Source organism: Neophocaena asiaeorientalis, unplaced genomic scaffold (genome assembly GCF_003031525.2).
Source record: "Neophocaena asiaeorientalis asiaeorientalis breed wild unplaced genomic scaffold, Neophocaena_asiaeorientalis_V1.1 scaffold230, whole genome shotgun sequence".
NCBI lineage: Eukaryota > Metazoa > Chordata > Mammalia > Artiodactyla > Phocoenidae > Neophocaena > Neophocaena asiaeorientalis.
The window spans coordinates 851,168-864,860 of NW_020175186.1; the positions used below are offsets into that span (position 1 = coordinate 851,168).

Genomic DNA, 13,693 nt, shown 5'->3' on the forward strand with positions numbered 1-13,693 from the left:
CTCCGCGTTAGTCCCACCCCTCAGTGTACCCCGAAGGAATCTCCTCCCCTAGGCTTCCAGACCTCTGCTTTTCTCCCCAGGGTCCCTGATGTTAATTAACCCTTTCACCTCAGTGCTCCTCAGATTTTACCTCAAATCTTGGGTACCCCTTGCAACCCTTATTTCATCCCCACCATCAGGGATTCCAGACGTTACCTGAACCCCCAAGTCCCCAGACTCACTCTTGTCCTTGTTGACGAGCCAGGTATCCCTGGAGTCCAGCGGGTCGCTGTCACCGATTTCGTTCCGGGCCAGCACCCGGAAGTAGTACTTCCTGCCGGGGAGCAGCCCGGTCACCGTGTACTTGTTGCTGAAGACGTGCTCGGCCACAGTGAACCAGGTGGCGGTGCTGGCATCCCGCTTCATGATGACGTAGTGGGCCTCGCTGTCCTCCTGCACGTCGGGGCTGTGGTTCCAGGTCAGAGTCACCGTGTTGGGGACCTCCTCGAACAGCTGCAGGTTTGTGGGTGGCTGCGGAAAATCTGGAAGGGTCCGAAGGTCCATCAGCCACCCTGGGGGGCTGAAGTATCGTGCCCCCACCCCTGATGCCTGCCAAGCCCTAAGGAGGATGGGATGGGGCACCTTACCTTCTTCTAACTCTCAGGCAGCTGGGGGTCTTGGAGTCAGAAAGAACTATTTATGAAGTGTAGCTCTGCCATTTATTAGCCCTGTGAACTTTGGCAAGTTACTTATCTTTTCTGAGACCCATTTCCTCATTTGCAAAATGAGGCTAACGATAACTATCATGGAAATGTTGTGTAAAGTGCCTGGCATGTAGGATCTGTTCAATAAAAGTTCACCCGTTCTTCTCTTGGGGGTTTAGGGCTTTATTATAAAGCTTCCAGCCGTCTCTAAGAGGCCACCCAATTTGGGGGGGCTGTTATGATTTTAATGGAGAGAGGTACAAAATGCATCAATGCAAAAGAATGTGTCACATACTCTTTGGCATAGTGATTGATGTAAATTTAATAATACACAATGTGTTAAACCTCAAAACCTACAAAGTTTCCTGCAACCTAAGATAATGAAAAGGCTCTTTCCAAAGTTTTTACTCACCACCTTTATTATTAAAGTTCTAAATATCTGGGGGGACTGAAAAATAATAGAAGGCTCATTTCAGCTGTGGTTCAAGAATTCTAATGAAGCCGTATGGCAATGACGCTGTGGGACTGTGAAGCTTCCCCCAAAAGGCTTTCTCGGTGACCACATCACAAACTTTAAAAGTATTTCCAATAACATATAGGCAAATTACCCCAAGTTTTAATGGATTCCTCTCTATCTGTCCCTCCTGCCTCTTACCCATTCTCTGCTCTCTCTATGCTCACAGACCCTACTCTGCATACGCCCCGAAGCTCTCCACATATGACTGAGACCGAAACAAGGGCTGGGTCCTAGTTCAATGCCCCTGGGGCTTCAAGACACTGAGAAAAAGTGAAAACAACCCTCCGCATTAAGGCAAAGGCTGATAAAGTCTTGCTCTATGGTGCCAAAGAAGACTTGACTACCCTAAGGCGTGACTTTACAGTGGTAGGGACTCAAGCAGCACTAGGGAGTGTGTGCAGCGATGCCTCCCCAGGCCTCTACCTGTCGTCATACCTGCCACACGCACGTGGATGTCATGGTATGCCTCTCCAAACTCATTCTGGAGCAAGATACGGTACACCCCTGAGTCGGAGCGCTTGGTGCCGCTGATGAGGAACTGGGAGTGGTTTTTGCTCTTGGTGATGGCTTCCCTGCCCTTGGTGGGCACGCCATCCTTCAGCCAGATCACGTTGGGTGGTGGTGAGCCCTGGGTGGTGACAGGAGATGGCACCAGGGGTCACCTGGGTGGAATTTGGGGGCAGGCCCTATCCCACCGTCCAGGAGTCTCCTGCCAGGCTCTGAGGCCAGGGGTCTGGCGAGGGGCAGAGGCAGAGGCAGAGACTATGATAGCTGTAGCAGCCAACTTGGTTAAGTGGTGGGCGTCTGGGGGCCAGGGTAGGACTCACAGAGAAGGCGGCATGGATGCAGAGGGCTGTCCCAGCGCGAACCACCATGCGACTTTTCAGCCGGGCACTGAGGTCAAACTTGGGAGCAGCTGAGATGGAGGAGACAGAGATAGGAGCATGGAACACTCTTCCCAGAAGACTTAGCTTTAAGCCTCCCCTCCAAAGCTTTTCCCAACCTCTTCTCCTTCATGCTCTCACTACAGGCCATACAGACATCTAGCAACCCTGCAATGCTGTGAAACATTTATTTATTTTTTCCTCATCTGTCTCCCTCTATTATTATATAAGACTCTTTAGGGCAGGTCCTGTGTTTTATTTTTTTCTAAATCCCTAACACCTCCCTTGGCACACAGTAGATACTATTCGGCACACAATGAGTGGGGTTTTTGGTTTTTGTTATGTTTGTTTGTTTGTTTGTTTTTGGCAGGGAAGGCCCTGGGGTTATCCCTAGCTCTGTCCAGGCACAAGCCTGGACGACTCTTTCCTGATCACAGCATTGCCCAGTTTTCTCCTGTGGGATGAGGTCCCAGAGAGGAAGGTGTGGAGCTAGGATGTTGGGGCCTACACTCTAGCCCTGTCTGCATCCCTCACCTGGTGGTGGCATGGCACGGACCCCATCGTCCAGCTCCACAGGCTCCCCACACCCAGCCTCGTTCACAGCCCGAATTCGGAAGAAGTATTTCTGCCTCTCGGTGAGGCCTCCTACTGTGTAGCAGGTGCCCGAGATGGGGATCTTTGTGCACTTGGACCACTCCTTGGTGTCTTCAGCCCGCATCTCAAGGATGTAGCCAGAGGGTGGGTCTCCCTCGGCAGGCTCCAGCCAGGCCAGGGAGATGCTGGAGTTGGAGGAATCCGACACATGCAGGCCCTGCACCAGGCCCGGGGGTTCTGCGTGACACAGACAGCTAGTCAGCCCCCAGATTCTTCTCCACGCAACGCCATGCCCAATTCCTGCACTCAGTACCCCTGAAACGTAACTTTCAACACCTCTACCTTCAACACTCACAGTTAAAACGCTCAATACCCAGGCTTTCACCTTCAACAACCTCTAAATTTAATTCTCTCAGTCTCAATACTTTCACCCTTGAAGTAAAAACCCTCCATATTCAATACACACTATACACTCAACCCCTCTGTATTCAAAACTCCAGCCTTTAGCTCAGCCCTCTGCACCACACCCATTCATGCGTGATATCCCCATCTCACCCACCCAACCACTTTCCCAACACCCTTGCTCAATCCTCAGACATGCTTCTACTACCTCACCTAACCAGACATACTCAACATTTGATAAAAACTTTTTTCCACCCACCTCCTCGCTGTCCCTGACTCTCAATCTTTATTTGCTGGCTTTCTCTTGTGTGTGAATCTTGTCCCTCTATCAGGCTGGCAGCTCCCAGAGAGTGGAGACTGTGTGATCCCCTCCTGTTAGACTTTCCCGGGAAGAAATCCTCTTTCTACCTCCAGTGGCTAATTCCACTGTGTGTTGGGAACTGGCAGCACCATACTCACTGACAGGGTCCTTGGCTACCACTGAGCTGGATGGCATACTAGGCTGTCCGGGGCCTGCCTTATTCACAGCTACAACTCGGAATTCATATTCTGTGTCCTCCAGGAGACCATCCACAGTGTACTTGGTGCCTGAAATGGGAAGTTGAGGGGTAATGAGGCCAGGGGTGGTCCACGTGGTAGGAGACCATAGAGTGAGTAGATGTGGAAGAGGGGGTCATGAGATGCTATGAAAACCCACAAAGGAGTTGGAGGAGGGAGTATGTTCAGAGCAGCATGGGTACGTGGGTCCACCCAACAAAGTCTCCCTTGGTCCCTCCTGGGCCTTTGTCCCTCGACCTCACCCTGGATGGGGTCCTTGTTGACTGGCACACACAGGTTACTGCCTTTCTTCCTCCGCTCCACAATGTAGCCGAGCACTGGGGCTCCCCCATCTTGGGCGGGGGCGTTCCATGTGATGGTCACAGCCTCTTTGGTCACGTCAGTCACTTGGGGCTGGGAGGTAAGACCAGGGGGCTCTGTGGGAGAGAGAGAGAGGGCAGAGATTAGGTGGGGGAGCATGTAGACAGTTGCCTACCCCATGCTGAGCTCTGGTTCCTTCCTTAAAAAAACTTAAGCCAATGATTAACTCTGGTTGCACATTAATGTCATGTGGGAAGTAAAAAAAAAAACCCCAAAACACCACCAAAAACTAGTGTCTGGGTCCTGTGTCCTGATATTCTAATTCAGCTGGCCTAGGGTGGAGACCAGGAATCAGCATTTTTTAAGAGACCTCAAGTGATTCTAATGTGTAGCCAAGATAGAGAGCCGCCAACTTGAATTTTCCAACCTGTGGCATCCCCAGTGGCACAGTTTTTAATGTACTGTCTTGACACACAGAAACATGGAGATCAGTTGGGAGGAGTGTAGCAAGTAATTAACTAGTGATCATAATTAAAATGCCAATGTTGTCAAGGGTTTTCTTTGGAAAATAAATTAGAGTGGCTTCAAGGCTATCCCTAAAGTAACGTTACTCTCCCTTGGATATGGGATGATTTCTGGAATGGAGAAACAAGTGGAGTTATCTCCCTGGAATTGTGCACAGTTCTGGATGTACACATGCGAGCGTGCTGTGCATGTGATCTGACCGGAAAAAGTTGACAATTCCCGTCCAAAAGGATCTTCTGCTCTTACTCTAGAAGCCATCTGTCTCGTGGGGCAGCTAGAGATGACCCTGCGGAATCTCCCACAAACCAGCACTCCTCACCGGCTGAAGGTCCCCACGGTGGCCCCTGAGGTCCCCACTGAGCACGGGGCTATCTCACTGACCAATAGGATTTCCTGCAAACACTTCCTCTGTCTCCAGCGGGTCGCTCACTCCTTCCGAATTGACGGCCAGGATACGAAACTGGTAGGCCTTCCCCTCTTCCACCTTGTTGGTGGAGAATTTGGTGACTTTGCTGTCCACCTCACCAATCTTAATCCAGGACTTCTTGCCGACTGCCTTCCGTTCCACTATGAACTGTGTTATAGGCCGCCCGCCGTTGTCCTTCGGGGCCTTCCACTTCATGTGCACACAATTACCCGAGAGCTCCAGGAACTCCACCCGGCCTTGGGGAGGCTTGGGACGGTCTAAGGACAGAAGAGAGCATCAGAATGTGTCTTTGGAGCAAAGGGCCAGAAGGGCTTCATCCCACTGGTTGGAGGTCCACCAGACTGAGACGTAGCTAGATTCTGAGCTTTGTGGATCCCTTGTCCTTCCCTCTGTCACTGTTTTCCTAAGACTTGCCCAAATGTCTTGATCCCTGCCCCCCCCCCGACATTCCTGTCCGCCTAGGAATGAGTGAACTGGAGACCTGAGGGACCCCCGCCTCAGCTAATTCCCACTTACCTCTTCCAGACAAGGTCTCCCCTCCTCTCAGCTTCCAGAACTCCAGTACTTTCTTTTATTACAGTTTATTTTATAATTACATGTCTGCCGGTTTTTATCCCTTTTGGGTTGAGGGACTGCAGGGGATAACTCATCCCTGTGTCCTCAGTACTGAGAACACAGAGGAGGTGCTCAGTCATACTGCCGAACTGAATTGAAACCCAATCCATCCAAACCCACAGCTTGATGGAGATGGAGGTGGAGGAGGTGATGCTGGTGTGTGTGTGTGTGTGTGTGTTGCATGTTGAATATGAGTTCACTAAGGCCAGCTCCTCATGTCTTTCCTTAACTTTATGTTCAGACCCATCCCAAATACCATTTCCACCCCCATTCCATCTTTCTCTCCAATTTCATTCTATCCTCAACCCTATCTCACCTCCCCTCACTCCATTTCACTTCCAACTCCAATATTCTTCGCAATGAACCTCACTTTCATCCTAAATTCCACCTTACTTCCAACCACAGCCTCATCTCCAAGTCAGTTACAATACTTCAGCAACATCGGAAGGTCAAGTACGTGCTCTGCACTCTACTATAGTCTTATATTCACTTGAAATAGGCACTTTAAAAAACCACCCTGTCGCAGATGAGAAGCTGAGGCTCAGGAAAGTTAATGGACTTGCCCAAGGAAGGCCACCTAGTTAGGAAGTTAGGAAATGGGCTTCTTCTGGCTGCAAAGCCAGCACTTCATTCCCATTCTCAACCCGAACTCCAGCTCTCTCCTCCGCCTGCGTGGTGCCCCCAGCCCAGCCAAGCCAGGGTCTTGGCCTCACCCAGCACGCTGAGGTGCAGAGTGGCTGCGGCGGAGCCATGGTCATTCTTGAGCTTGAGCGTAATGATGCCACTGTCCTCCCGCGCGCAGTTTGAAATGGTGAGCAGCGCCTGGTCTTCGCCACGCTCCATCGACACGCGTTCCTCCTCCGTCACCTCCATGCCGTCCTTGTACCACATCACTTTGGGCAGCGGCTTTGCCCGGAAGGGCACCTTGATGTTCGCGGTGTGGCCCACCTTCACGGTCACCGGGTGTGCGGCCAGTGCCTCCAGTACCGATGGGTGGATGGTTGGAGGATCTGTAGGGAGGGGCGGCAGGGAAGGCTCGAAGAGCAGGGATGCGGGAGGAGCCGAGGGGTGGAGGAGGAGCCCATGGGGGATGGGGGAGGAGCTAGGAGTAGGTGGGCGGGCCAGGCGTGGTCTAGCTTTGTCCATAGTGGGCGGCGACCTTACCTGCAATAAATACCGAGGCTTCGCTCTCTGCACCCTTGGCCCTGAATGTGTACTTGCCCTCGTGCTCTGGCCCCATATTGGGGAAGATGAGCTTGTGTACCGCACCCTGTTTCACGATCTGCGCGCCGGTCAAGTCCGTGATCTGCGGGGCGAGGGGCGGTCATGAGTGCGAGTGTATGCCCGGTCGACCCCTTCGTCCTTCATTCCCTTCCCTGGCCCCTGCCTCGGACCTCCTCGGCATCCTTCAGCCACACGCCATCCACCTTTTCGTCGTTCAGCACTACGCACAGCTCAGCCGGGCTCCCGGTGGCCGCGTGCACGTCGGACATCCCGCTCTTCACGGTGGCCAGCCGCTCTCGAGAGAAAGGGGGCAGGGGTTGGGTTAGGGTATCGGGGTGGAAGGGACTTACGGGAAAAGGGCTGGTGGCGTCTATCAAAATCATTTATGATGAGCAAGGTGTTTGGAAATGGGCAAGTGGGTGATGGTCGGTGGGGGCATTAGAGCAGGTAGGTGGGAGGCAGTTGGGGAAAAGTCAGTGGCATTGGGAAATGGCAACTGGGAATTCTGGGAGATGGCTAATGGGGGGCTGATCATCGGAGGATGGTCAGTGGGGACTTAGGATGCTCAGGTTAAGAAGGGGACTAGATGGTGGGATGCAGGTGGTTAGTGGAGTTGGGATATTTAGCAGGTTATGCTGGTCTGTGGGATGCCCAGCGTTTATTGTGAGTTGAGAGTGGTCAATCAGTGGGGAGTGGTCAGCGATAGTGAGTAGGGGCTGGTCAGGGTCTAGGGGTGTGGGGTGACCAGGTTTGCTGGGGATGGTCAGAGTCTGCAAGTAAAGGATGGATGAAGTCAAGGGATTTGGGATAGAGTTCAAAAGATGAGGGATGGTCAGCATCTAGGAGGTAGAGATGGTCAGAATTTGGGAGATGGGGGTGGTCAGAGTGGGGAGGTAGAATTAGATCATGGTCTGGAGGAGGATTGAAGTCAGTCAGGGGACTGATAGGTGTCCACAGTAGGAAACTGTTAGGGCTGGGGGGTTGGTCAGTGGGGACTGACAGGGTGGGCGTATACCTTCCACAGTGACTACAGCAGTACTGCAGTATTCCGCGGGGTCCCCATCCTGCATGGCCACCACAGTGTACTCGCCACTGTCACTGAGCTGTGCATCCTCGATGACCAGCTCCGCTCGCTTGCCCTCATGGTTCATGCTGTATTTGGAGCTACGCGCCAGCAGCTGTCCATCCTTCTTCCAGCGCAGGGTCACGTTCTTGGATGTCAGCTCACACTCAAGGCATGCACAGCTCCTCTCTTTCACACGCACGTTCTTGAGGGTGCTCACAAACTTTATAGGGATGCCTATGGACAGACAAACAAACACTTGGTCCTGCTCCCAACCTCGTTCTCTGCAGCTAGATGCTGCCCTGCTCCTCTTTTTGACCCTAGAAACCACAGGGCCTTGTGACATGAAGTGTGTACCCGACTCACAGAGGGACCCGGCAGGGAGGGTCCCAGCTCTGCCTCTTACTTGCCAGCTGACTGTATGCAGTGCATTCACTCCCTAAGTCTCATTTTCCTCATATGTAGAACGGGACAACAGCTTTTACCTCCTCACGGCACTGCAGGCAGTATCTCTAATGTCCCCTTGGAGCTCCAGCCATAATTGCATTGTCTCTCTGGTGTCTGGGCCTTTACACATGCTATTCCCTCTCCTGAGAATGTCCTCTTCTCTTGCCCCTTTTCTGAAAACTGAATTCCTTTTTGTTTTACTTGGTAAAGCTTTGCCGTCATCTCATCATATCCTTTTTGACATTGCCAGGTGGTACCTCTTCTTTGGGTTCTCACAGCCTCCATGTCTCCCTCAATCACAGCAATGATTGTTCCATGTCACTTGTGTCAAGAGTGGTTCACATGTATGACCCACCATCATGTGCAACTCTCCAAACTAGGTATAAGAATGTAAGAAGTCAAGAGTGATATGCTGTAATATATGATATTAGAGCCATAAAGGCTAATAATTTCTTGGCCCATGATCTCCCAGCCGATAGTAAGATCCTAGAGTATCTTGACTCCTTGCTTAAGAACTTTTGTTATAATTCCATTTCCACACCTGCTTCTCCCACTAGACTAGGAATTAGCAGAGAGAACTCTCTATCTTTCTAGTAGCCATCAAAGGGCCTTGCAAGGAGGAGATGGACAGATACGTGGATGGATGGATGGATGGATGGATGGATGGATAGATGCTCACATGGAGGTTGCTGTGGCATGAAGCCCACCCCTCAAGCTCTGGCCCAAACACTCACGGTCAATAGTGAGCTGGGCCTTCTGAACCAGGTCCCCCACCTCGGCGGAGAACTCGCCACTGTCACTGAGTCTGGCATCCTTAATCTTAAGCGTGTGGGTCAAACCATCCTCAGACACAGTGATTTCATACTTTTCATCCCTCTTCAGCTCCTTTCCATTGAACTTCCACACAAAGTTGGGCACTTTCTTGGAGAGGTGGATCTCAAATACAGCTGTCTGGCGCTCCATCACCTTCACTGGCTTCATCTCTCCCAAGAACTTCAGAGGCTCATCTGCAGCGAAGAGCAGGAGGGGCATTCATTGGGCTGTATCCCTGGTCCCTCCTGAGGGGTAGGATGGTGAAGGGGGGGCATAAAGACTCAGGTGTCATTGGCGTCCTGTAGCCTACAGTTGGGGAAAGCATCCTTCTTTCCTTCTGCTTGTGAATCCTAGAGTCTCCTCCCATGATGTTCATATGGTCTCCTCCCCAGTAATGTTAACAGCAATTTTAGAAAGAATATTTCTCTCTGTGATTTTAGATATGCACCAGGCACTATTCTAGCCATTTTGCACATATTAAAGCATTCAGGTAGACTCTACCATTATTTCCCATTTTACAGATGGGAAAACTGAGGCAAAGAGAAGTTAAATCACTCGCCCCAAATACACAGCTCATAAGTGACAGAAGCTGGGATTTGAACTCCAGTAGTTCAACTCCAGAAGCTGTACTCTTAACCACTATGCTACACTGCCCCACAGCACTTTATCTCATAGTCCTCTCCCTTATACCCCATGTCCCTCTCCGCCATTAACTCCCATTCCCGTGCAATCTGTGCACAGCCCCATGGTCCTTCCTCCCATGTCCCCATGGACCCCATCCTTGGATATTCCTCTGCCCTGACCCTGACTGTGTCCTCCTTGTGCTGCCTGGTGCCCACACTCTTACCCAGCACTGTAAGCTTTGCACTTATCCTCTTGTTGTCCACGGACAGGCTGTAGGTGCCTGCATCGTTCATGTTCACGTTGGTAATGACCAGCATGTACTTGGTGCCCACCTGCTTCACGTCATACTTGCCCAGGGAGTACTGGATCCTCAGTGGCTCATTATCCTGCCTCATGGAATAGGTAGAAAAGCTGATGAAGGGGTTTAGGAGGAGATTTCTGGAGGTCTCCATTCCCCAAAGCCAGCCTGAGCTGGAAGGTGCCATATCTACCTCTCTAAGATCCTCAAACACACTCAGAGGCCCCTAAGATCTCTCTAGCCTCATCATCTGGCTCGGTGGGATCCAGGGTCTCTGCCTCTCCCAAGGCCCGAACTCTTAATATGCATGAGTTCACTAGATACTTTCTCTTAGAGGCCCATCTTCAGTGGCCTGCAGGACTATCTAATCCAGCCTTTTCAGATGGGTAGACTGAGGTATAGAGAAAGGGAAGTAACTGTCTCAAATCAAACAGCAAACTGGTGGAACATCTAAGAATAAAGCCCAGCTCTCATTCAGTTTCAACCATCCCGGATGGCATCCTTTTGATGGGATGGAGGAGAGGAAAGGGCTTATGGGTAATGAGAGGGTCTTGGAAGGAAAGGGGTGCAGAGAAAAAATGATATTCCAGGGTGGGCCCTTCCTAGGTGCTCTCCCCACCTTGATCCATGTCATTTTGACATTGGGGTCCTTCAGCTCCATTATGCAGTCAAAGACCACCGTGGTATCCACCTTGGTCTCTCTGTCTTCCAGGGGCTTCAGAATCTGGATGGTCTGAGAGATTGTGGTAACAAAAAGGCAGGTGTCAGAGGCATCTGGAATCTGGAATCTGCCCAGACTGTGTCTCCAGTGCTGGAGAAGCCCCCTGAAGGTCTGGGGAGAAATGACTAGACTGATTAGATAACTGTGCTCCCCGCCACCCCCCTCCCCCTACAACGAACAACTTGAAGATTTAGGGGGAAACGGGTACGATAAGGGAAGAGAAAGGAACCACCATTTGCGGAATAGTCACTATGTACCTGTACATAGGCCTTCTAATTCCAGTGTAGATGCTTAACAGTTATGAGTTGTTGAGTGACTAAATGAGAACACCACCACAAAAACAAATGAAAAAGGAAAGTATAATTTTGATTTTGCAGATGAAGACCCCCAAGTTCACTCAGTTAATAAGGCAGTAGAACTGGACTTTGAACCCAGGTCTGTCTGACTCCAAAGTCCATGCAAATACATTAGGGAGCAGTGAAGAGAAAAGAGGTAGAAGGAGGGTGACCTGAGTTCCTTGCCTGTCCTTGCAGTAGAGAATGCCCTTGAGTACGCACGTGCATGGTGGGGAGAGGCCTGCAGCTCCCTGCTCCCTGATGGGCACTGACCTCTACCTCCACTTTCTTCATCCCTTTGAGCTTCTTGAGCAGCCCCCTGAAGTCTGTGAAACCATACTCCATGCAGGCCTTCTCAAAGTCCTTCTTGGGCACCTGGGACAAAATCTCCAGCATCTCTTTCTCATCCGTCACCTTCTTCTGCTGCTTCTTGGGAGGAGGGGGTCCCCTGGAAGGAAGTGCCAAGCTTGGACTTAGTGCCTTTCTCTGAAGACAGAGGGGGCCTCTCCCAACCATGAGATGCTCCTCCCTACTCCATGGATTCTTGGAGAGGGCTGTTGAAAGGCTTTCCAGAAGCTCTAGCCTGGAGGGTGGGGGGACCACACCCTAGGCAGAGGAGCCTCCCAGCCTCACCTCTTCCTCAACATCTTTTTGAAATCCAATTTTTCTTCACCTGAGGACAGAGAGAGGGACAGGGTCAGACAGAGGGAGTTTGGTCCCTAAGAGGAAAGGCCAGGAGAACGGGGCTGGCTCACCCTCGGTCACAAGCAAGGACACGGTGTAGATGGCGTCTGCATGGTCATTGCTTGCAATGCACTTGTAGTTGTCAGAGTCATCCGAGGTCAGTGGCTCCAGCTGGATCAGAGTCAGGCCATTAGCAGGGGAGGTGGGGAGGGAACCACAGGGGGACTCTCTGTGAGATGGGAAAGGAGGGTGTTTCTTTGGGGCTGGGGGAGGGGCTGAGTGCTGGATGTGTGTGTGGAGGACTGCCCAGCCTCTGTGATTAGGAGGTGCCAGGTAGCGGTCAGCGTGCGTGCGTGTGTCTGTTTGGAGCCTGATTCGGCATTGGATTCTCCGCCTTGGCTCTGAGCTCCTGGATGACAGGGACTTCCCCTGATTTGCAGCTTTATCTGCAGTTTCTGACGCTGGGCTGAGTACGCCTTTATTTAACACGGATTTACTCCTCTGTACCAGGTATTGGCCTGAGCCCCTGAGGAAATGGGGGTGAACAAGGCTGCCCTGGCACCTGTAGAAAGACACTTAGGTACCAGTGGGTTCCTGGAAAGTGCTTGCCGAATGAATGACCTTGTGTAAGGAGTGGCCAGTTGGTGGGGGCGGGGGGGCTCTGGGGCAGCTTGTGTGTGCTGTAGGGGCTAAGGGTCCTAGAATGCGCCTTCGGGAGGAGAAGGAAGCAACCAGCGTCTGTGGGGAGAAGAGAGGCTCTTTGCCTTTCACAGTGGGAAATCTGGGCAGGATGAGGAACAGGAGTAATTATAGGTCTAGGTCTCCCAGGGACCCATCCCTCCCTCTCCTCAAAGGGTCTGGAGCCAGAGGCTGCATGCAGAAGACAGCTAGACCCTAGGATGATCGGCCCTTGGCATTGCTCTTCTGGAAGGTTCCCCTGAAGAGCCCAGGAACCCTCACCCTCACCTACACTCTAGGACCAGCCCCTCCCTCCGTGCCGGTCCCGCTCCAGCTCAGCCTGGCTCCGCCCACCGTGGTCTTAGCCCCTTCTAGCCACGCCCATAGCTTTGGTTTCACGTTCCTTCTGGGCTCACTAACCTTCTGGAACCTCTCTTTCTCTTGCATTTGGTCTTGCCCCCTCCTTGTTCTAGCATTGTCCTAGCTCTGCCTTACCCCGCCCCTAATTTTGGTCCCCTGCTCACTCTGGCAACCCCCCAGCTCCTGACACGGTTTCTCTTATCCTGCCCCTCCTCTAGGGCAATGGCAGCCCCTTTTCCCATCTCCCAGTTCTTGGGTCTCCATTGTGGATCTCTTGTTTGCGACAGGACCTGCAGCCCATGCCAGGGGTCCCCGCCTCCGACCTTATGGGTAACTGGACCTCGCACCTTCAGCACGTGCTCCTTGTTAACGCTGTCGTAGAATATCTTGGCGGACTCCTTGATGGGGGTGCCGCTTTGTCTCTTCCAGGAGATGTTGGGTTTGGGGTTCCCCTGCACCCGGACTCGGAACATGGCTTTATCCCCTGCAGTGGGCACAGGACCTATTTTTTTCCTCTGAGCCTCCAAGCTGCACCTTCTACCTGCTCCCAGCCCTGGGCAGGGCAGGGACCCTCGGCCCGACCCAGCCAGTGATTGTGTATTGAGAGGACAATGGTGGTGGTGGTGGCGGCTGGGGCACTGGGGAGGAAAGGGAAGCACCCAGGGGCCTGGGGAGACGCGGGGAGGGACGCACCCTCGGGCGCGGTGACCGGCTGAGGCTTATCCACGAACTCCGGGATGCTCTCGCCAGCAGGGATGTTGGAACTCCGGGTCACCAAGCTGAAGAACTCTGTGGTGCTGGAGGACTTCCTCGTCACGATTTCCTCTGTGGCGGCGGGCGAGAGGTCAGAATGGGCCACAGGCGGAGCTTAGCCTGGGATTGGAGGGCTGACCTTTTCTTGAGGGGACGGTGGAGCATTTTAGGTTAGCGGGGGGGGGGGG

The 13,693-nt window shown here is 52.4% G+C and overlaps 1 protein-coding gene across 1 annotated transcript in view; it reads right to left on the reverse strand.

Moving 5' to 3' along the window:
* Positions 1-13,693, reverse strand: part of IGSF22 (immunoglobulin superfamily member 22) — a 17,734-nt gene that overhangs the window by 2,338 nt on the left and 1,703 nt on the right. Inside the window, exons 2-20 of the mRNA XM_024764732.1 lie at positions 13,446-13,577; positions 13,100-13,236; positions 11,786-11,885; positions 11,664-11,703; positions 11,304-11,478; positions 10,594-10,707; positions 9,900-10,062; positions 8,974-9,246; positions 7,745-8,029; positions 6,900-7,024; positions 6,670-6,811; positions 6,219-6,515; positions 4,845-5,147; positions 3,881-4,054; positions 3,540-3,668; positions 2,619-2,915; positions 2,028-2,116; positions 1,636-1,828; positions 222-521 (exon numbers count right to left, since the gene is read on the reverse strand). Of these exons, the coding sequence (XP_024620500.1) occupies positions 222-521; positions 1,636-1,828; positions 2,028-2,116; positions 2,619-2,915; positions 3,540-3,668; positions 3,881-4,054; positions 4,845-5,147; positions 6,219-6,515; positions 6,670-6,811; positions 6,900-7,024; positions 7,745-8,029; positions 8,974-9,246; positions 9,900-10,062; positions 10,594-10,707; positions 11,304-11,478; positions 11,664-11,703; positions 11,786-11,885; positions 13,100-13,236; positions 13,446-13,577 (3,468 nt within the window). The remainder of the gene's footprint in view (positions 1-221; positions 522-1,635; positions 1,829-2,027; positions 2,117-2,618; positions 2,916-3,539; positions 3,669-3,880; positions 4,055-4,844; positions 5,148-6,218; positions 6,516-6,669; positions 6,812-6,899; positions 7,025-7,744; positions 8,030-8,973; positions 9,247-9,899; positions 10,063-10,593; positions 10,708-11,303; positions 11,479-11,663; positions 11,704-11,785; positions 11,886-13,099; positions 13,237-13,445; positions 13,578-13,693) is intronic.